The sequence below is a fragment of the Musca autumnalis genome, unplaced genomic scaffold (assembly GCF_047663935.1).
Source record: "Musca autumnalis isolate F117 unplaced genomic scaffold, ASM4766393v1 scaffold_1, whole genome shotgun sequence".
NCBI lineage: Eukaryota > Metazoa > Arthropoda > Insecta > Diptera > Muscidae > Musca > Musca autumnalis.
This window is the reverse complement of record NW_027411644.1, coordinates 70,906,910-70,929,254: the sequence shown is the minus strand read 5'-3', so window position 1 is coordinate 70,929,254 and position 22,345 is coordinate 70,906,910. Positions and strand designations below refer to the sequence as shown.

Here is a 22,345-nt window from a genome sequence, read left to right as displayed (position 1 = left end):
TCGTTACGACTGAGAACCTCAAATTTCATATTACATTTGGTGGAGAAGTTTCGTGAAAAATCCTCAAAGTACCGAAAATCGGGATGTACCCTTATATGAGTGCTATACCAAAACATGGATCTATATTGACGATTTTTGGTGAAGAAGTTTCGTGGTCTTTGAGAACCTCAAATGTCAAATTACAGCTAGTTCGGTTTAATGTTTTAACTAAAATTCTCAAAAATACCGAAAATCGGGAGGTACCGTTATATGGGTGCTATACCAAAATATGGACCTATATTGACGATTTTAGTGGAGAAGTTTCGTGGCCCTTGAGAACCTCAAATGCCAAATTACAGCTAGTTCGGTTGAAAATTATAGCTAGAATCCTCAAAATACCGAAAATCTGAAGGTATCGCTATGGTGGGGGCTATACCAAAACATGGACCTATATTGACGATTTTTGGTGGAGAAGTTTCGTGATCATTGAGAACTTCAAATGTCAAATTACAGTTAGTTCTGTTAAAAATTGCAGCTAAAATTCTCAAAATACCGAAAATCGGGAGGTACCGTTATATGTGGGCTGTACCAAAACATGGACCTCTGTTGACTATTTTTGTGGAAAAGTTTCGTGACCACTGAGAACTTCAAATGTCAAATTACAGCTAATTCGGTTAAAAATTGTAGCTAAAATTCTCAAAATACCGAAACACGGGAGGCACCGTTATAAGGGCTATACCAAAACATGGACCTATATTGACGATTTTTTTGTGGAGAAGTTACGTTACCACTGAGAACATTAAATGTCAAATTACAGATAGTTCGGTAAAAAATTGTAACTAAAATCCTCAAAGTATCGAAAATCGGGAGGCACCGTTATATGGGGGATATACCAAAACATGGACCTATATTGACGATTTTTAGTGGAGAAATTTCGTGGCCCTTGAGAACCTCAAATGTCAAATTACAGTTAGTTATATTTTTAAGTTTTTGCCTTTTTAGGGGCGAAGGCCATTATTTGTGAGATTTTTTATACCCTCAGCATTTATGCAAACGAGGGTATATACACTTTCATACGGGCAAAATGTGCCTCATCGAAATAATGGTTTTAAACCCCAAGTATGTTTGGACGAAATGTGTTTCAGACAATTTGGAGTCGATTGAGCAATGTCCGTCCCTCTGTCTGTCTGGCTGGCTGGAGCGCACGAACGGATGAACCGATTCGGTTCAAATTTTGGCTTTCGTAATATTTTGCCCAAACTTAGTTTAAGTTCGAAGATGGGCTATATCGGTCCACTCCTTCCGGTACCTCCCCCACAAAAGTTCGAAAATGTTCGGAAAATTTGTACGTACGATAACTCTTGAAGGAAGTAACCGATTCGGTCCATAATTTGCAATTCGTGAAATGTCTACCAGACTTAGATGAGGTTCCAATAAGGACTCAATCGGTCCACTCCTTCGGGTACCTCCCACACAAAATTTCGGAAATGTTCAGATTAGGGCCATCTCTCGAATTGCTTTGATTTTTATTTTAGCAACTTGTATTCACTGCCCCCCATACGACGGTTCAACTTTCATCAGGGGCAAGTCCATACTTCCTGAGAAAATCGCCTGAAAGTAGCAAAAAACCCCTATGACACCGTGTGAGGTGGTTGGAGCGCCAGATAACTCTCGAACGGATTTGCCGATTCGATCCAAAATTTGGCCTTAGTAATATTTTGTCCAAACATAGTTTAAGTTCGAAGATAAGCCACATCGGTCCACTCCTTCAGGTACCTCCCCACAAAAAGTTCAAAAATGTTCGGAAAAATTGTTCGTACGGTAACTCTTGAAGGGAGTGGCCGAATTGGTCCATACTTTACACATCTTAATATATCTACCAGATATAGATCAGGTTCAAATATGGACTATTCTTGTCCACTCCATCCGGTACCTCCCACACAAAATTTTGGATAAGTTCACTTTAAGACCTAATATCGACTAACTTTGATTTTTGTTAAAGCAACTTGCATTCGCTGCCTCAATTACGATATTAAATGTTTTTTAGGGGCAAGTCCATACTTCTTGAGCAAACAGCCCGAAGAGTGTAAAAACCCCCTATGACACCATATGTTGTGGCTGGAGATCCACTTCCATAACGGTCAATGTCGATCCATTCCTTTAAGTATCTGCTCCGCAAAAGTTTTGATCTTTAATCCTAATCAACATTTTTGTCGGTTCAAACATCCAACATTTTTAAACCCCCTAAATACATACGTTTTTGGGAAAACATTGTTTCAATATACACAGGCTGAGGGTATATCTCTGTCAGCAAAGCTGACTGATACTTTTTTACTTGTTTTTAACAATGATTCCTATAGAAAATCCTTGTGATAACAAAAATCCCTTGGTATAACATAGGACCCTAGAGTGTATCCTTGTGATAACAGATTGTCCTGTAGGGTATCCTTTGTATAACAAATTGTCCTAAAGGCCATTTTATATATAACAAAGGGTCCTTTAGGACATCCTTGGTATAACTAGGGGCTCCTTGGTATAACAAAGGGTCCTTTAGGGCATCCTTGGCATAACAAAGGTATAACAAAGGGTCCTAAATGGTATTCTTGGTATATGGAAGGGTCCTATAAAGCATTTTTGATATAACAAATGGTCCTATAGGATACCCATTGAATAATAAGGCAAATAGAGGGACATTTATTGCATTCTTGGTATAACAAATGGTCCTGTATAACATCCTTGGTATATCAAAGTGTCCTATAGAGCATCCAAAGGGGCCTTCAGGACTTCCTTGATATAACAAAGAGGCCTTAGTATATCAAATGTTCCTATAGAACATCTGTGGTGTATGAAAGGGTTCTATAGAGCAACAAAGAGTCATATAGGAAAACCTATGTACAATAAGGGGTCCTTTAGATATAACAAAGGGTACTATAGGCCTTAGTACAACAAAGGTTCCCATAGGTCATTTTTGGTGTTCAAAATATCATTCAGGGCTTCCTCAGTATAACAAAGAGTCCATAGACAATCCTTGGCATAACAAATTATTCTATAGAACATCCTTTCTACAACAAAGGGAGCATTATTTTTATAATGAAGCGTCCCATATAGCATACTTGTTATAGCAAAGTATCCTATAGAATAATGCAGCGTATATTTTAATATGCTGGGGTAGGTATCATAAACAGGTCCACTGTTGCCCTAACAGAACCAGTCAAAAACAGTCTAACTAGTCTACTTGGGACTTGGTGTCTTCTGATCGCACAAACGAGGCTTTGACGATATAACTCTTGTATAACCCTAACTCGCTACATGGAAGAAATACCTGCAGCGCTACCAATATATCTGTAAGAGCAAACTCGAAGTACTTGGGGAATAGGGTCTGCAGATATCTGCGTTTTTATGGCGGATACGGCAGTAGGGATGGCAGCGGATGAGCCCATATAGGACAACGGTGGGGCCCACAGGCTTTAAAGAAGTTTAAGCTCTTCCAAGCAAAGAAGAAATCCTCACAAATGTTGTCACCAAACACATGAAAGAAAGAACGGAAAGAAATTTTAATCTCCAAGGAGGTCAGAGGCTTATGCCAAATCCTCCCATAACTGCGCAAGCTCCACTTGTCTGGAAGAGAGCACTTCAAGTTCAGACAGTGTTTCAGAAACTTCTTGAGGCCCTATGCTCCTCAGGGAGTTAAGCGAAAGTGAAGAAGAAGACGGACCGTTATCAAGAGATTTGTAAAGAATAAAATGCTAGCGTTGTAACAGTGGCCACAAAGGCTTCGTAAACAAGTTATTGCGAGGAGTGTTTGAAACAGTTCCTCGTAGCAAAAATAAAAAGTACTCAACATTACCGGAACACAGTGGTTCAGAATCGTTTTTTCCTGGTAAAAACTCCGTAACTTTTGAACGGATAGAGATATTTTCATAATTTTCATTTGTGTCAAAAAGCTATAATTTATATGAAAAAACACACATTTTTACCCAATTAATTTCAAAAAATTTAAAAAAGTGTTAAACGGACGGTACCGGTCGGGAACAAAACTATATATGGACTGAAAGAGGACACTCTCGGGCATCATTCTGTGGAAAGGGAATTTTGTTCCAAGCTGTTCCCTAAAAGTTCTAGTCCACTAAACTTGGAATTTCACTAAAATTTTGTACCTGAGCAAAAATAAAATAGCTCACTTCGTGTAAACGCTACGGTATTTTGTTCGTGTAAACCCTACCTACGTAACAAAAAAACAATGAACACAATATCTGTTATAGTTTCTGAGAAGTAGCTGTTTCGTTCTCCAGAAATTTGCAAAATTACGTATTTCCCAAAATTGGGAAACATTTTTCGTTTTTAAGGAGCGCGGCACGCCCACCCCTTCCAATATTTTTACCTAATTTTTTGGCTTCCTTAGTTTCAATTTGTTTATAATCGAATCCTATATAGAAATTAACAATCGGTGACAACAAAAAATGAGGGTTTTGGCTAGGAAATTAGATTTCTGAACCACTGTGCGGAGGAGGTAAATTAAGGGCGGGACCGACTTAACTCTGAGAATTATACCTTTCCATAGTTATCGTGGCAACCCGTCATTCTTTGGGACTTTTTCGAACATTTGAACCATTATGTGTGGAAGCATTGACATACCCGCGAAAAAATATATCGTTTTAATCAGAATTACAAGGACTACCTTCGATGAAAATTTCAAAAAAATCAAGTTTGAGAGAAATATAGAAATAATAAAAAAGTTGGGCCACTTTCAGTCATTCCTTTCGTACCCAACAGTCATTATACCCTTTGACAGACCATACGAACGGATCAACCGATACGAACCCAATTTTGGGTATCGTAATATTTTGTCAAAATATAGTTTAAGTTCAAATATGGTCCATATCGATCCACTCCTTCGGGTACCTCCCCCACAAAAGTTCAACAATTTTCTCTAAAATTGTGTGAACGATAACTCTCGAAGGGAGCAATCGATTTGGTCCAAACTTTGCACATCGTATTATTCCTTCCAGATATAGATCGGGTTCGAATATAGACTATTTCGGTACACTCCTTCGGGTACCTCTCACACAAAATTCGGATAAAGTGAAGTTTAAGAGGTCCTCTCGGATCTTTCTGAAAAATTTTCAAAACATTTTCCCTTTACGGTACGGTACAATTTTTTTCTTGCGCAAATCCATACTTCCTGAGATATTCCAAGAAACCCGGATGGTTCCAAGTAAAATGAAAAATCCACACGATAACTCTTGCAGGGACTTTCTGATTGGGCCAATTTTTGCACATCGTATTACTTCATTCATTCATGTATCAGGTTGGAATATCGACTATATCGGTCCCTCCTTTAGGGTACATCCCGCACAAAATGTGTGAAAAGTGCAGTTTGAGGACTAGTATCGGATCTATTTGAAAATTTTTGCAGAAGGTGTTTTTCACGATCCCTATTACAACTGCACATTTTGTTTTTTTTTTTTTGTAAGTCCATACTTCCTGAGATAATGGCCCAAAAGCCTCAGAAACCCTCCTCCCTGCACATATTAAAATGAATAGTGTGCAGGATAACTCTCAACATTTTCAAAAATTTCTTCTAAACTTAATTTAAAGTAATTTAATATTTCGTGTTCTTTCTGAATCAGAAGTTTGTTGGTGAATTTCAATTACTTGGTATAGCCCGACATTACCATACCTACACAGCAAAAATTCGGATCTGTTAGTCATTATGTAACCCATTACAAAGTAATGTAAACAAAAATAACTACTTATATTACTCCTCACTAAGTTATGAGTACGGTGGCACAGAGCGTGTGTGTCCGACTACAAATCAGAGGGTTGTGTGTTCAACGCTCACCGGGAGCTATATGCAGGCCTGACCTAAACCAACAAATTTTAGGTGGACAGTTGTTTACCCCCAAGGAAGACTTACAGCCAGTTTCTGTATGTCGAAAGAAGAATGTGTGCGAATGAAACACGCCCGAACTTTAGTTTTCGAAATAATTTTACCTTACCTTCAAAACAAAAAACAAATTTGAAAAACACACAAGAGTTTGGACGTGTTTCTTTCGCATACATTCTTCTTTCGACATTCAGACAGACAGGCTGTTAATACCAAATTTCAGCCATTTGGGAGGGATATTGAGGCCACAACCTTCTAAATACCAGAAATCCGGAGGTACCGTTCTATGCGGGCTATATGAAGACGTGGACCTATACCGACAAATTTCAGATGGAAAGTTTTATACTCGCAAGAAAGACTTAATACCAAATTTCAGCCATTTGGGAGGGATATTGAGGCCACAACCTTCAAAATACTAGAAATCCGGAGGTACCGTTCTATGGGGGCTATATGGAAGACGTGAACCTATACCGAGAAATTTCAGATGGAAAGTTTTATATCGCCAACGAAGACTAAATACCAAATTTCAGTCATTTCGGTGGGATGTTGAGGCTACAATTTTCAAAATATCGAAAATCGGAAGGTACCGTTCTATGGGAGCTATATAAAGACGTGGACCTATACTGACAAATTTCAGGTGGAAAGTTTTATACTCCCAACGAAGACTTTATACAAAATGTCAGCCATTTAAGTTTGATGTTGAGGCCACAACCTTTAAAAGATTGGAAATCGGGAGGTACCGTTCTATGGGGGCTATATGAAGACGTGGACCCATGCGGACAAATTTCAGGTGTAAAGCTTCGAACCCCTAACGAAGACTTAATACCACATTTCAGCCATTTCGGTGGGATTTTTAGACCACAAATCATGGGCGTAGCCAGGAATAGCTAGGGAGGGTCAGCTGAAACCTGAACTAGAGGTCGATCTAGCAATTATCAGCGAGCCCTACAAGAACATAAGCTCAGCAAATTGGTTATGTGATAAGTCCGGCACAACCTCGATCTGGTCCTTAAACAAACCAATACAAAATGCTTTGAATTCTGCAACTGGTTTTGTCCGCGCTACTTTCGCCGGATTAACAGTCTACAGTTGCTACATACCACCAAGATATGATATTGAAGATTACAGAAGAATTATAACTGATTTAACAAATGATGCCGCATCCAGAGGGTTAATTTTGATAGCGGGCGAATTTAATACCTGGGCCACAGAGTGGGGTTGCCCTAGAACAAATGAAAGGGGCCGAATATTGTTAGAATCCTTTGCCCAATTAGATGTGGAAATTTTGAATTCAGGGAGTAGTCCAACATTCAGTCGAAATGGTGGGAGTTCCATAATCGACATTGTGTTTGTCAGTACTAACATCTTTAATCAGTTTAACTGGCAAATCAGTGATAAGTTCACTTATAGTGATCATCAGGCTATAATCATTAATCGTAAGGACGCGACAACAGTAAGCAGATCGGTTCGAACGCCTGAAATATCTGGTTGGAAAAAGGTTCATTTCATAAAGACATATTTGCGCTATGTATGGAAGACACAGAACTGCTGGGAACCCCCGAAAATATGGCGGAAGAGCTTATTCTTCGAGCAACACAAGCATGCAACGCATCGATGCAAAAAAGGAAGCGGGGTGTCAACAAAGCCCCAGTATATTGGTGCAACGCTGAAATAGTTGAACTACGTAAAGAGTGTCTTCGTGCTAGAAGACGTTTTGTAAGAACTCGTGATAGAGAAGACAATGAAGCGTATAGACAGGTTCTCAAGATGAAGAAGAAAGCCCTCCAAAAAGCCATTCATGCAAGCAAAAGATCGTGTTTTCTCGCTATTTGCGATGATGTAGAATCCCAGCCGTTTGGACTCGCGTACAAGATTGTGCTAAGAAACTGAAATGCTTCGGCTCAAGTACACCTACGGATACTAAAACATTAGATAACATTGTGAATCACCTTTTTCCTTACCAAGCTGTAACATCATGGGCAACTTTTGACCCTGGGGGACATTTTGCTTACCCCCCGGTTACACCAGCGGAGATAAATATTGCCGTCTCTAAATTCGATGACTCTAAAGCGCCTGGTCTCGATGGAATTCCCAACTACGTTCTAAAAGAGATTATAAGTTGCTGTGGAGAACAAATGCTTAAATTACTGAACTCCTGCTTAGAATATGGATCCTTCCCATCGTTATGGAAAAGGCAAAGACTAGTCTATTGCCCAAAAACGGCAAGCCCTTGGAAAATCCTTCATCATACCGCCCGCTATGTATGATAGATACATGCGGAAAACTCCTTGAGAGCATTATCCGCGACAAACTTGAAGAGTACATAGAACGTGCAAAGGGCTTATCTGAAAGCCAATTTGGTTTCAGAAAAAAAAGATCTACGATCGATGCAATAAAAATGGCAACAGATATCGCAAGGGAAGCAATAAATGGCCAAAGCTGGAAAAAAGAGTATTGTGTTGTCATAACACTAGATGTTAAAAATGCCTTTAACACAGCTAACTGGGAGAATATTCTAAACGCTCTGAGACGGTTAAACGTCCCGGCATATCTTGTGGCTATACTCCGGACTACTTCCGCAACAGAATACTAATATACCAAACTGAGGAGGGTATAAAAGAATACCAAATATCAGGAGGAGTACCACAAGGATCTGTTCTTGGACCTCTTCTGTGGAACGTGATGTATGATGGTGTCTTAAAGCTAAAACTCCCAGAGAAAGCAAATATTATAGGATTTGCAGATGATATTACGCTAGTTATAGTTGCAAAAACAACCGAAGAAGCAAAAAATGTCTCAGAAGTCAGCATACATTTGGTTAAATCGTGGCTGTGTTCACAAGGCCTAGCATTAGCCGATTAAAAAACGGAAGCTGTCTTAATTACAAGCCGCAGAACTGTAGAAAGGATAAATATTCAAATCGGAGAATGTACAATCACAACAGCGGAAAGCCTGAAATACCTCGGCGTTATTATAGACAATCGTCTATCTTTTAAGGAGCATTTGAATTACGTAAAGGCGAAAGCCGGAAACACTTGTAAAGCGCTGTGCCGTATAATGCCAAACACAAGAGGTCCGAGATACTTAAAGAGAAAAATTCTGGCAGGAGTTACCAAAAATATTATTCTTTATGCAGTAACAATATGGGCGAAATCCTTGAGGTGTGCCACTTTTAACGAAAAGATTGGTACAGTATACAGACTGGCAGCATTACGTCTATGCTGTGCATATAGGACTGTTTCTGACGATGCAGCCTATGTTATCGCAGCTATGATTCCCATAGATATTCTTGCAAGAGAATCAGAATATGTATACAATTCAAGAAGCTCACTGGAAACAGATAATGAATCTGACGTCGCAAGAAGACGTAGCATTACCGAATGGCAAAGTAGGTGGTCAGCATCTACAAAAGGCAGATGGACGTATTCTCTGATAAGAAATGTGGACACATGGTCAAACAGGCGACATGGAGATCTAAACTTCTATCTCACCCAATTTCTCTCCGGACTTGGCTGTTTCAGGCCCTATTTATACCGTTTTGGACTTGACTGCTCCCCTGATTGTCCCTGCTGCGTAGAACATGTAGAAGACCCATACCACGTTTTTTTCTGTGCCCGCGATTCAGTGAAGAGAGGACAAATTTAGAGCGGCAAGTTGGTAGTGAGATATGTGTAGAAAACATAATCGAAATTATGATGACGTCTCTAAGCAATTGGGAGTATGTATGTTAGTACGTAAAGACAATAATATTGGAATTACGGAGGCAAGACGATATTCGAAGAAGAATAACAAATAGAAGTGTTCTATAGAACATTCCCCCCTGCGACGAAATGCCTGTACGGCGGTACCGCAGGGATGGTGGATCAGAGTAAAGGGGTTATTTTAGCGTGTTAAAGTCTCGCACACCTGGCGAAATCATAAACCAGGTAGCCAGAGTCTTTCGATGATTTTTTCCCCGACCAAAAAAAAAAAAGCATTCCTGGCTACGCCCATGTCACAAATCCTTGTATATATTTTTGTATATGGGTTTACGTATGGGTTTCACGTATTTTGAAGCAAGCTCGTTATACAAAATTAATATATTTTTATACTGCTTAATTATTGTGTTTGATTCTTTTTTGGTCATAGGGTGAGGGTATACTTCCGTCAGCACAGCCGACTGATACTTTCTTACTTGTTTTATTTGGTCAACCTATAATTTTTTAGAAGTATTTAGAGCAACCAAAAACAAAACAACGAAACGAAAATACCTTCCTTAATAATTTCAAAACTATCCTCGAAGTGTCATTAAACTCCACGTAAGCGAAAATATTTAACTTTCGTGAGGTAGCTACTCGAAGGAGGGGACCGATATAGTACATATTCGAAGCAGATATACATATGTAAAGAGGAAACATTACGAGACACAAAGTTTGTGACCAAATCGGTTGATTCACAAGAGAGTTGTCATGCGCATCATTTGAGCCAAAAAAATTCAGCTTTTATGGGGGATATACCAAAGGGAATGGAATGATATGGTTCATCTTCAAAGTTAATCTAAGTTCGGGCAAAGTTCTATGAAAACCAAATTTTGAAACAAATCGGTTGATACATTCGTCGAGAGTTATCGTGCTCCTCAGCCAGCCAGGAAGACAGACGGACGGACATGGCTAAATCTACTCCAAAATAGTTTGAAACGGATTTCCTTCAAACATACTAGGGGTCCAAAAACATTTGTTCGATGACACGCATTTTCATCGTATCAAAGTTTATATACCCTCGCTAGCCTTAAGCCTGAGGGTATAATTAAATTAAATTAAATTTGAATAATGCCTCTAATCAATATCAACATTGATAGTTTCTACGACACACTTTATGAGATAGAAAATTCACCTATTTGTGGTTAATCTGTTTATAATTTTTCCGCCCTCTCATAACACCACCCTTCTCGCCTCCTTATAACATTTGTTGGGTTTTTATTCTTTTTTTTTTTTTTTTTTGCAATTCGTCACATTTGACTGCCTTGACATGGTGGTACTCTTCTGCTCCGCATAGAAATGTCAAGAAAAACTTTTCTACAATTTCAATTGTTTTCATTTACTTATTCAAGTAGTTTTGACAATTGTTCCTTTTTTTGCGATTATTTGTGTCTGTGCATATGTATGTGAGTATTTGTGTTCATTTTGAAACTTTTCACATATCGCATATCGTCCTTTTTATTTCTTTTCTTTCGATTTATGCGACATGACATGCATATGCATATCGAACACAAGCTGCAGCAGCGACAGCTAAGTGTTGGTATGCAAATACTATTCCTGCATGCACGTACATGAATCAAATGTATGCGCAAGTGAAGGTATTACAAAACAGAAGAGCTTTGAATTTCAATTCGATTGGTAGATTATTGTGGTGGTAAGACAGTATCAAGCCAAAGATTAGGGAGCGATATAATTTTAAAACGTATGAATCTCCAAATGTTGGGCTGAAGATTGTTTTCAAAAATACGCGAGTACTGGCCTCAGGATGGTCTTTAAAACTCCAAGACTATTGGCCTGAGGAGGGTAATTAAAAATAGGCAAGCAGTGGCCTGAAGATGATCTTTTAAAATTCCCAAAAAATTGCCTGAACATGGCATGAAGACGGACTTTAAAAATTTCGAAATATTAGCCTGAGAATGGTCTATAAAAATACACAAGCAATGGTCTAAAAATGGACTCAAAAAATCCCCAAACAGTGACCTGAAGATGGCCTCTAAAAATCCCCAAATAACCAACCATTGTCCAGAAATGCACTTTAAAATCCACAAACATTGGCTTCTGTAGACCATTTCCAGAGGTAAGTGTGCTTTGTAAGACCCTTCACAACGGAAAGAGTGCTTCCTAAGACCCTTTCCAAAGGAAGGGATGCTTCTGTAAACCCTTTTCAAAGCTTCGAAAAAACCTTTAGAAAAGACAGGGTGCTTCCTAAGACCCTTCACAAAGGAAACGTGCTTTATAACACCATTTACAAGGGAAAAGGTGCTTCCTAACACCCTTTTCAAAGGAAAGGGTGCTACCTAACACCCTTTACACAGGAAAGGGTGCTTCCTAACACCCTTTACATAGGAAAGGGTGCTTCCTAAAACCTTGAACAAAGGAAAAGGTGCTTCTTAAGACCCTTTCCAGAGAAAAGCGTGCTTCCTAACACCCTTTACAAAGGAAAGGGTGCTTCGTAAGACCCTTTCCAGAGAAAATGGTGCTTCCTAAGACCCTTTCCAAAGGAAAGGGTGCTTCGTAAGACCCTTTCCAGAGAAAAGGGTGCTTCATAAGACCCTTTTCAAAGGAAAGATTGCTTCCTAAGACCATTTCCAAAGGAAAGATTGCTTCCTAAGACCCTTTCCAAAGGAAAGATTGCTTCCTAAGACCCTTTCCAAAGGAAAGGTTGCTTCTGTAGACCCTTTCCAAAGCTTCGTATGAACCTTTAGAAAAGATAGGGTGCTTCCTAAGACCCTGCACAAAGGAAACGGTGCTTCCTAACACCCTATACAAATGAAAGGGAGCATCATAACACCCTTTACAAAGGGAAGGGTGCTTCCTAACACCCTTTACAAAGGGAAGGGTGCTTCCTAACACCCTTTACACAGGAAAGAGTGCTTCCTAACACCCTTTACACAGGAAAGGGTGCTTCCTAAACCCTTTTACAAAGGAAAGGGTGCTTCTTAAAACCATTTCCAGAGAAAAGGGTGCTTCCTAAGACCCTTTCCAAAGGAAAGGGTGCTTCCTAAGACCCTTTCCAAAGGAAAGGTGCTTCCTAAGACCCTTTCCAAAGGAAAGGTGCTTCCTAAGACCCTTTCCAAAGGAAAGGTTGCTTCTGTAGACCCTTTCCAAAGCTTCGTATGAACCTTTAGAAAAGAAAGGGTGCTTCGTAAGACCCTTTCCAGAGAAAAGGTGCTTCCTAAGACCCTTTCCAAAGGAAAGGTTGCTTCTGTAGACCCTTTCCAAAGGAAAGGTTGCTTCTGTAGACCCTTTCCAAAGGAAAGGTTGCTTCTGTAGACCCTTTCCAAAGGAAAGGTTGCTTCTGTAGACCCTTTCCAAAGCTTCGTATGAACCTTTAGAAAAGAAAGGGTGCTTCGTAAGACCCTTTCCAGAGAAAAGGTGCTTCCTAAGACCCTTTCCAAAGGAAAGGTTGCTTCTGTAGACCCTTTCCAAAGCTTCGTATGAACCTTTAGAAAAGAAAGGGTGCTTCCTAAGACCCTCCATAAAGGAAAGGTGCTTCCTATGACCCTGTCCAAAGGAAAGGTTGCTTCTGTGGACCCTTTCCAAAGCTTCGTAAGAACCTTTAGAAAAGAAAGGGTGTTTCCTAAGACCCTGCACAAAGGACCCTATACAAATGAACACCCTATACAAATGAAAGGGTGCATCATAACACCCTTTACAAAGGGAAGGGTGCTTCCTATGACCCTTTCCAGAGGAAAGGGTGCTTCCTATGACCCTTTCCTGAGGAAAGGGTGCTTCCTATGACCCTTTCCTGAGGAAAGGGTGCTTCCTATGACCCTTTCCAGAGAAAAGGGTGCATCCTATGACCCATTCCAGAGGAAGGGGTGCTTCCTATGACGCTTTCCAGAGGAAAGAGTGCTTCCTAAGACACTTTCCAGAGGAAAGGGTGCTTCCTATAACCCTTTCCAGAGGAAAGTGTGCTTCCTATGACCCTTTCCAGAGGAAAGGGTGTTTCCTGTGACCCATTCCAGAAGAAAGGGTGCTTCCTATGACGCTTTCCAGAGGAAAGGGTGCTTCCTATGACCCTTTCCAGAGGAAAGGGTGCTTCCTAACACCCTTTCCAGAGGAAAGGGTGCTTCCTATGACCCTTTCCTGAGGAAAGGGTGCTTCCTATGACCCTTTCCTGAGGAAAGGGTGCTTCCTAACACCCTTTCCAGAGGAAAGGGTGCTTCCTATGACCCTTTCCAGAGGAAAAGGTGCTTCCTGTGACCCTTCCCAGAGGAAAGAGTGCTTCCTATGACCCGTCCCAGAGGAAAGAGTGCTTCCTATGACCCTTTCCAGAAGAAAGTGTGCTTCCTATGACCCTTTCCAGAAGAAAGGGTGCTTCCTAAGACCCTTTCCAAAGTAAAGGGTGCTTCCAAAGACCCTTTCCAAAGTAAAGGGTGCTTCCAAAGACCCTTTCCAAAGTAATGGGTGCTTTCAAAGACCCTTTCCAAACTAAAGGGTGCTTCCAAAGACCCTTTCCGAAGTAAAGGGTGCTTCCAAAGACCCTTTCCAAAGTAAAGGGTGCTTCCAAAGACCCTTTCCAAAGTAAAGGGTGCTTCCAGAGACCCTTTCCAAAGTAAAGGGTGCTTCCAAAGACCCTTTCCAAAGTAAAGGGTGCTTCCAAAGACCCTTTCCAAAGTAAAGGGTGCTTCCAAAGACCCTTTCCAAAGTAAAGGGTGCTTCCACAGACCATTTCCAAAGTGAAGGGTGCTTCCAAAGACCCTTTCCAAAGTAAAGGGTGCTTCCAAAGACCCTTTCCAAAGTAAAGGGTGCTTCTAAAGACCCTTTCCAAAGTAAAGGGTGCTTCCAAAGACCCTTTCCAAAGTAAAGGGTGCTTCCAAAGACCCTTTCCAAAGTAAAGGGTGCTTCCAAAGACCCTTTCCAAAGTAAAGGGTGCTTCCAAAGACCCTTTCCAAAGTAAAGGGTGCTTCCAAAGACCCTTTCCAAAGTAAAGGGTGCTTCCAAAGACCCTTTCCAAAGTAAAGGGTGCTTCCAAAGACCCTTTCCAAAGTAAAGGGTGCTTCCAAAGACCCTTTCCAAAGTAAAGGGTGCTTCCAAAGACCCTTTCCAAAGTAAAGGGTGCTTCCAAAGACCCTTTCCAAAGTAAAGGGTGCTTCCAAAGACCCTTTCCAAAGTAAAGGGTGCTTCCAAAGACCCTTTCCAAAGTAAAGGGTGCTTCCAAAGACCCTTTCCAAAGTAAAGGGTGCTTCCAAAGACCCTTTCCAAAGTAAAGGGTGCTTCCAAAGACCCTTTCCAAAGTAAAGGGTGCTTCCAAAGACCCTTTCCAAAGTAAAGGGTGCTTCCAAAGACCCTTTCCAAAGTAAAGGGTGCTTCCAAAGACCCTTTCCAAAGTAAAGGGTGCTTCCAAAGACCCTTTCCAAAGTAAAGGGTGCTTCCAAAGACCCTTTCCAAAGTAAAGGGTGCTTCCAAAGACCCTTTACAAAGTAAAGGGTGCTTCCAAAGACCCTTTACAAAGTAAAGGGTGCTTCCAAAGACCCTTTCCAAAGTAAAGGGTGCTTCCAAAGACCCTTTCCAAAGTAAAGGGTGCTTACAAAGGCCCTTTCCAAAGTAAAGGTTGCTTCCTAAGACCCTTTTCAGAGGAAAGGGTGCTTCCTAAGACCCTTTCCTGGGGAAAGGGTGCTTCCTAAGACTCTTTCAAGGGGAAAGTGTGCTTCCTAAGACCCTTTCCAAGGGAAAGGGTGCTTTCTAAGACCCTTTCCTTTGTTGAACCTTTCCAGAGGAAAGGTTGCCTCTGTAGACCCTTTCCAAAGGAAAGGTTGCCTCTGTAGACCCTTTCCAAAGCTTCGTAAGAACATTTAGAAAAGAAAGGTTGCTTCCTAAGACCCCCACAAAGGAAAGGTGCTTCCTAACACCATTTACTAAGGCAAGGGTACTTCCTAACACCCTTTGGAAAGAAAGGGCGCTTCCTAGCACCCTTTACAAAAGAAAGGGTGCTTCCTAACACCCTTTACAAAAGAAAGGGTGCTTCCTAAGACCCTTTACAAAAGAAAGGGTGCTTCCTAACACCCTTAACAAAAGAAAGGGTGATTCCTAACACCCATTACAAAGGAAAGGGTGCTTCCTAAGACACTTTCCAGAGAAAAGGGTGCTTCCTAAGACCCTTTCCAAAGAAAAGGGTGCTTTGTAGACCCTTTCCAAAGCTTCGTAAGAACCTTTAGAAAAGAAAGGTTGCCTTCTAAGACCCCCACAAAGGAAAGGTGCTTCCTAACACCATTTACCAAGGAAAGGGTGATTCCTAACACCCTTTACAAAGAAAGGGTGCTTCCTAACACCCTTTACAAAGGAAAGGGTGCTTCCTAAGACCCTTTACAAAGGAAAGGGTGCTTCCTAAGACCCTTTCCAGAGGAAAGGGTGCTTCCTAATACCCTTTCCAGTGGGAAGGGGGCTTCCTAAAACCCTTTCCAGAGGAAAGGGTGCTACCTATGACCCTTTCCAGAGAAAAGGGTGCTTCCTAACAAGCTTTACAAAGGAAAGGGTGCTTCCTAACACCCTTTACAAAGGAAAGGGTGCTTCCTAAAACCCTTCACAAAGGAAAGGTGCATCCTAAAACCCTTTACAAAGGAAAGGGTGCTTCCTAAGACCCTTTCCAGAGGAAAGGGTGCTTCCTAATACCCTTTCCAGAGAAAAGGCTGCTTCCTAAAACCCTTTCCAGAGAAAAGGGTGTTTCCTTAAACCCTTTGCAGAGGAAAGTGTGCTTCCTAAAACCCTTTCCAGAGAAAAGGGTGCTTCCTAACGCCCTTTACAAAGGAAAGGGTGCTTCCTAGAACCCTTTAAAAAGGAAAGGGTGCTTCCTAACACCCTTTTAAAAGGAAAGGGTGCTTCCTAACACCCTTTTAAAAGGAAAGGGTGCTTCCTAACACCCTTTTAAAAGGAAAGGGTGCTTCCTAACACCCTTTAAAAAGGAAAGGGTGCTTCCTAAAACACTTTCCAGAGAAAAGTGTGCTTCCTAAAACCCTTTCCAAAGGAAAGGGTGTTTCTTAAGACCCTTTCCAGAGAAAAGGGTGCTTCCTTAGACCCTTTCCAGAGAAAAGGGTGCTTGCTTAGACCCTTTCCAGAGAAAAGTGTGCTTCCTAAGACCCTTTCCAGGGGAAAGGTTGCCTTTGTTGAACCTTTCCAAAGGAAAGGTTGCCTCTGTAGACCCTTTCCAAAGGAAAGGTTGCCTCTGTAGACCCTTTCCAAAGGAAACGTTGCTTCCTAAGACCCCTACAAAGGAAAGGTGCTTGCTAACACCATTTACTAAGGAAAGGGTGCTTCTTAACACCCTTTGCAAAGAAAGAGCGCTTCCTAGCACCCTTTACAAAAGAAAGGGTGCTTCCTAACACCCTTTCCAGAGGAAAGGGCGCTTCATAAGACCCCTTCCAGAGGAAAGGGTGCTTCCTAACACCCTTTCCAGAGGAAAGGGCGCTTCATAAGACCCTTTCCAGAGGAAAGAGTGCTCCCTAAGACCCTTTCCAGAGGAAAGGGTGCTTCCTAAGACCCTTTCCAGAGGAAAGGGTGCTTCCTAAAAGCCTTTCCAGAGGAAAGGGTGCTTCCTAAAAGCCTTTCCAGAGGAAAGGGTGCTTCCTAAGACCCTTTCCAGAGGAAAGGGTGCTTCCTAGTGTTTGCTTCCTAAGACCTTTTCCAGATCGTCTATAAAGTCGTCCTTGAGGTCGTCAATAAAGACGTCCTCCAGGTCGTGTATAAAGACGTCCTCCAGGTCGTCTATAAAGACGTCCTTCAAGACGTCTTTAAGGTGGTCTATAAAGACGTCCTTATGGTCGTTTATAAATACGTCTTCTATTATGACCTCCAAGTGTTTGTCCTAAATGTCCTTCTATGTGTAAACCACACCAACTTCTTCGGTTGTTTGTTCCTAAATAAGAGAGCCTAATAAAGATGTAAGTGTATTACAATTACATTCTGAGTACTTGCCGGTTATTAACCATATATCATTGTCGTCGTCGTCCTCGTCCACTCAACTTACCGTTTTAAATCCTCGATACATAACACGTATTTCCTGTTTTGTAAATTTTGTTTGACGGCACAAATCCTCCAGGGCAACTGGTATTGGTTTAGGCACTCGTGTTTGTTCTAATTCGTAGACAATCTCCTCGATGGGACTTTCGGGTGGTGAAGCCATTTTTGCTAGTTGGCTGATGCAGTTTCAAACAGTGTTTGAGAAAGAGTGAGAAGGAGAGTGGGGGAAGAGCTGCTCAATGTTGGTGGTTGCAGTTTGCTGCTTGTGGTTTATTTAGTCCACTTCCGTTTTCCGCCTTTGGATTTTTTTTCAATTTTTTTAGTTGAAAAATGTGTTTGTAGGACTCATAGAGAGGATGGGTGTGTGTGTGTGTGCTGGCCTCTGTAGGTTGATGATAGTGCGTGGGATTGTAGTTAGTTTTGTTGTTGGTTTGTTTTGTAAAAAAAGGAAGCTTAGTTTCAAAAGTTTTTGGCGGCTTTAGTTTTGGTTTGATTTGGTGTTGTTGTTGTTGTTTTTAGTTGGTGGTGTTTGGCTTTTTTGCTTTAAATTCGCTCGATGCAGGCAAATGCAAATATCAGATTTTAATCTTTGATTTATCGATGCTTAAAATTTATTGGCTTGTTTTGTAATTTGCTTTTCGGCTTTGCATTCATCCTTGGAAATAAATGTTCTTCCTTGGTTGTGGTGGTTGTGTGGGTGTTCTTTTTTTATTTATTTAAATTTTATTTTTAAAAATCCTACTTCTATGGTGTTTTTTTCTCCTTTCCCTTGCGGGGTTTAGCTATGATTGTATTTGTATATGTTTTTGTTGTTGTTTAACTTGGTTTTCTTTTTCTTTTTTTTCTGGTAGCTGCTCTGGTATTTGGTTTTTAGTTTCGGTTGGTTGGTTGCTTGGTGGCTGTTTGTTGTTGTTGTTGTTGCCGTTTTTTGTTAGACAACTTTTGTTAACTTGTTGTTTTTGTTTTAATTTCTACATCGGTGTTCTTGTTTTCTGTTTATAGTATTTTTCTTCTTCTTCTTCTTGAGTTTCTTTGTTGTTGTTATCCTTGTAAATGTTACAATTCCTTTTTCATGTGATTGGCTGTGGTGCGGTGCAGGAAACTTTCTGTAAAAAAAAAAAAAAAGAGAAATGAAAAGAAAAAACTTGTTAAAGAATGTGAAGCATAAAATTACTGAAAACAATTTAATTTTGGTAAAAAAAAGCAAAAAAACAACTAAAACAGAACGACCAACGACAACAACAAGGTCATTTCTATGCAAATAAGTGTCCTTTGCCTGCCACTCAACTGTTTTCGAAGGGAAATACCAAACCGAAAAATTTTAGCATTTTGTTAATTAACTTGACAAACAAGAAATGACATGTGATTTGTGAAGGTTTGTCAGAGTTATTGTATAATTTTTAAAGCACAAGATGGTCTTTAAACATCCACAAACATTTGCCAGAATATGGTCTTTAAAAATCCCTAAACCTTGGCCTGAAGATGGCCTTAAAAAATTGCTGTGAAGAGGGTCTTTAAACACTCCTCGGCCATTGGCCTTATTAAGGTCTGTACAACTCCTCGGCCATTGGCCTTATTAAGGTCTGTACAACTCCTCGGCCATTGGCCTTATTAAGGTCTGCACAAATCCTCGGCCATTGGCCTTATTAAGGTCTTTAAAAATTCACGAGCAATGGCCTTATTAAGGTCTTTAAAAATTCACGAGCAATGGCCTTATGAAAGACTTTAAAAATCCACGAGCAATGGCCTTATGAAGGACTTTAAAAATCCACGAGCCTTGGCGTGAAGATGGTCTTTAAAAACTCCCAAACCTAGCCCTAAACAAGATCCTTAAGAATCTCCAAACATTGGTCTGAAGATGGTTTTTAAAAATCCGCAAACATTGGCCTGCAAATTGTCTTTAAAAATACCGAAACATTGGTCTGAAGGTTGTTCATTGAAAATCCCCAAACATTGGCCGGGAGAGGGTGCTTGAAAATCCCCAAACATTGCCCTAAATATGGTCTGTAAAAAACCAAAAATATTGTCCTGAAGATGGTCTTTAAAACTCCTCGGCCTTATAAAGGTCTCTAAAATTCCTCGGTCATTGGCCTTATGAAGGTATTTAAAATCCACGAGCAATGGCCTTATGAAAGTCTTAAAAAATCCACGAGAAATAGCCAAGTGGAGGTCTTTAAAAATCCACGAGCAATGGCCTGAAGATGGCTTTCAAATATCCACAAACATTGGTCTGACGGTGGTCGTAAAAAATCCCCAAATATTGGCCTGAAGATGCTGCTTATGAATGTTGGTTGAAAAGGTTCTTACGAAGCACTCTTTCCTTTGGAAAGAGTCTTGAAGCAGCCTTTCCTTTGGAAAGGGTTTTACGAAGCAGCCATTCGATTGGAATGGGTTTTACGAAGCACATTGGCCTGATGGTGGTCGTAAAAAATCCCCAGATATTGGCCTGAAGATGTTGCTTATGAAAGTAGTTTGGAAAGGATCTTACGAAGCAACCTTTCCTTAGGGAAGAGACTTACGAAGCACCCTTTCCTTAGGAAAGAGACTTACGAAGCACCCTTTCCTTAGGAAAGAGACTTACGAAGCACCCTTTCCTTAGGAAAGAGACTTACGAAGCACCATCACACATCTTAACGGACTCCTAGGAGCCTCTTATGTGAAGAAGACCTCCTAGGAATCTTATATTCATAGAAGATCTCCTGAAGGTCTTCTATAATTGAATGACTACGACATAAGGATCTTCTATTAGTAGCAGACATCCTAAGGTCGTATATTGCCAGAACAGTTCTTACCTAGCATTCCTACTGAACGGTCGCAAGCATTAGTTTCGTGTTGATTACGAGTAACGGTGTAGAATACTTAGTCTGTAAACACATTAATTCATTTCATTCATTCTATTCGATTTCACATTATCTTCACTGAACTGCAGCTAGTGAGTGATATCACATAATAGACAGAAGCTTAATAAACAAAAATATGGGCCCTTGGCCCAACTCTTTCCGTCAACGGAGGAGTAAATCTGGACCTTTTAAAAAGATGAAACCGTCAATCAACTTTGGCGGCACTACGACGTCTAATCGTCCGTCAACATCTCAAATCAATAGATTCAGTGTTCTTTCCGAACTAAATGATATGGAAACAAATGAAGAGTCTCAATTGGCATCTGAAGATAATGAACCAAAACCACCCCCACTTATAGCTGACAAAGCTATCCCCCTCAATGAAATCCAACACATTCTTGGTAAGACTGTAAATATAAACGCAATTCAATTGGGACAAAAATCTTCCCATCCACGTTTGAAAAATATTTCTGTAAGAAATCATTAATTGAAGCCAAAATTGATTTTCATTCCTTCAATCAGAAGGGAAACCGTTTATTCACTACGTATCTTCATGGTCTCCCAAAGATGGACCCACAAAACATAATTGATGACCTTAAGTCATACAATCTTTCTCCTACCAATGTAATTGAGGTACCAACTAAGTTCAGCTCAGCCCATGACGCAGTGTACAAGGTACAGTTTCTACGTAAACAGTTTTCACCGAATCACCTTAAAGAAGTCGATTTAATAAGAGATGTTTATGTTACTTGGAAGAAACAAAGACCAAAAAAGGGCGATCGACCAACGCAATGTTGGAACTGTTTAATGTTCGGCCACGGGGGTGAACATTGTTTCAGACAACCAGCATGTATGATATGTGCAAATAATCATCACACTGAGAAGTGCCCAATCAAAATAAACGACAAAAAACCAGCTGTTTTCTCTTGCTTTAATTGCAAGAACTTCGGAAAAGAACGTACGGATCATTCGGCAAACGTCATTAATTGTCCAATGCGCGCTCAATACCTGGAAATCAGATCAAGAGCTACGAACAAAAACCAAGAGAGAAATGTTGTAAATCATTCCACTGTGAATATTGTGAGAGAATCGTCAAATCATACACGTGCCTACCAACAAGCACACCACACACGTGACATACCTCAGGCTGGCCCCTCCAACTCTAACAACAGTAACAGTAGGTTTAATAATAACTTCACCTATGCTTCTCAGCTGAGCAGCAACAACAACAACAACATCAACAACAATAATAACAACAACCTCTTTAATATAGATGAGTTGTTCGATATATTTACTAACGCCATTGACGAGTTGAGTCAATGCAAAACAAAATCAGAACAAATGCATGTTATTATGTCTCTTCTAAAACATGCCTATGGTTTTAAATAACTTAAGAGATTTGAAAATAATTCATTTGAATTCCAACGGAATTTCAAACTATAGTCTTTTTAAACAATTCGAAAACATATTAGAAAATCAAAAAGCGAATGTAGCTTCATTGAACGAAACTTTTTTAAATCATAATCATAAGACATATTGTAAAAATTATTATATTTATCGTAATGATCGAACGACATCTAAAGGAGGCGGAGTAGCTCTTCTGATTCATCGTACCGTACAACACAAATTATTACCAATAACCACAACAAAATTTATCGAAAATGTGTCTGTAGAAATAATGGTCAATAATCGTAAGCTAAGAATTACTTCTGCTTACTCTCCCAGATACACTCCTTATTTTGCAAATGATATTACACAACTTACGTCTGACAGTGCAGATTTTATAATTCTTGCTGACCTAAATGCCAAGCATTCATTATGGAAATGTTCTTCTAGCAATTCTGCAGGCACCTCCCTGCATAATCTATGCATGCAACGTAATTTTATGATTTATAGTCCAGATCTTTCCACGCTGCACCCCCACCAAATGGACAGAAATCCAT

The 22,345-nt window shown here is 40.3% G+C and overlaps 2 protein-coding genes across 4 annotated transcripts in view; one reads left to right on the top strand and one right to left on the bottom strand.

Moving 5' to 3' along the window:
- LOC141400922 (A-type potassium channel modulatory protein KCNIP1) overlaps window positions 1–22,345 on the bottom strand; it is a 195,241-nt gene that overhangs the window by 13,111 nt on the left and 159,785 nt on the right. For all 3 annotated transcript variants that reach the window (XM_073980621.1, XM_073980630.1, XM_073980637.1), the window contains one exon: window positions 17,570–18,668. In XM_073980621.1, the coding sequence (XP_073836722.1) occupies window positions 17,570–17,725 (156 nt within the window). In that variant the 5' untranslated portion in view covers window positions 17,726–18,668. The remainder of the gene's footprint in view (window positions 1–17,569; window positions 18,669–22,345) is intronic.
- Window positions 20,599–21,791, top strand: LOC141389833 (uncharacterized). The gene is made up of 3 exons (XM_073962039.1): window positions 20,599–20,874; window positions 20,970–21,579; window positions 21,676–21,791. The coding sequence occupies exons 1-3, from the start codon at window positions 20,599–20,601 to the stop codon at window positions 21,789–21,791; spliced, it is 1,002 nt and encodes a 333-aa protein (XP_073818140.1).

Coding starts and splice junctions, on each gene's coding strand:
- LOC141389833 (XM_073962039.1), top strand. CDS start 20,599: ATGAAACCGTCAATCAACTTTGGCGGCACTACGACGTCTAATCGTCCG. Junction 20,875..20,969: donor CACGTTTGAAAAATATTTCT/GTAAGAAATCAT, acceptor GGTCTCCCAAAG/ATGGACCCACAAAACATAAT. Junction 21,580..21,675: donor CAACTCTAACAACAGTAACA/GTAGGTTTAATA, acceptor TCTTTAATATAG/ATGAGTTGTTCGATATATTT.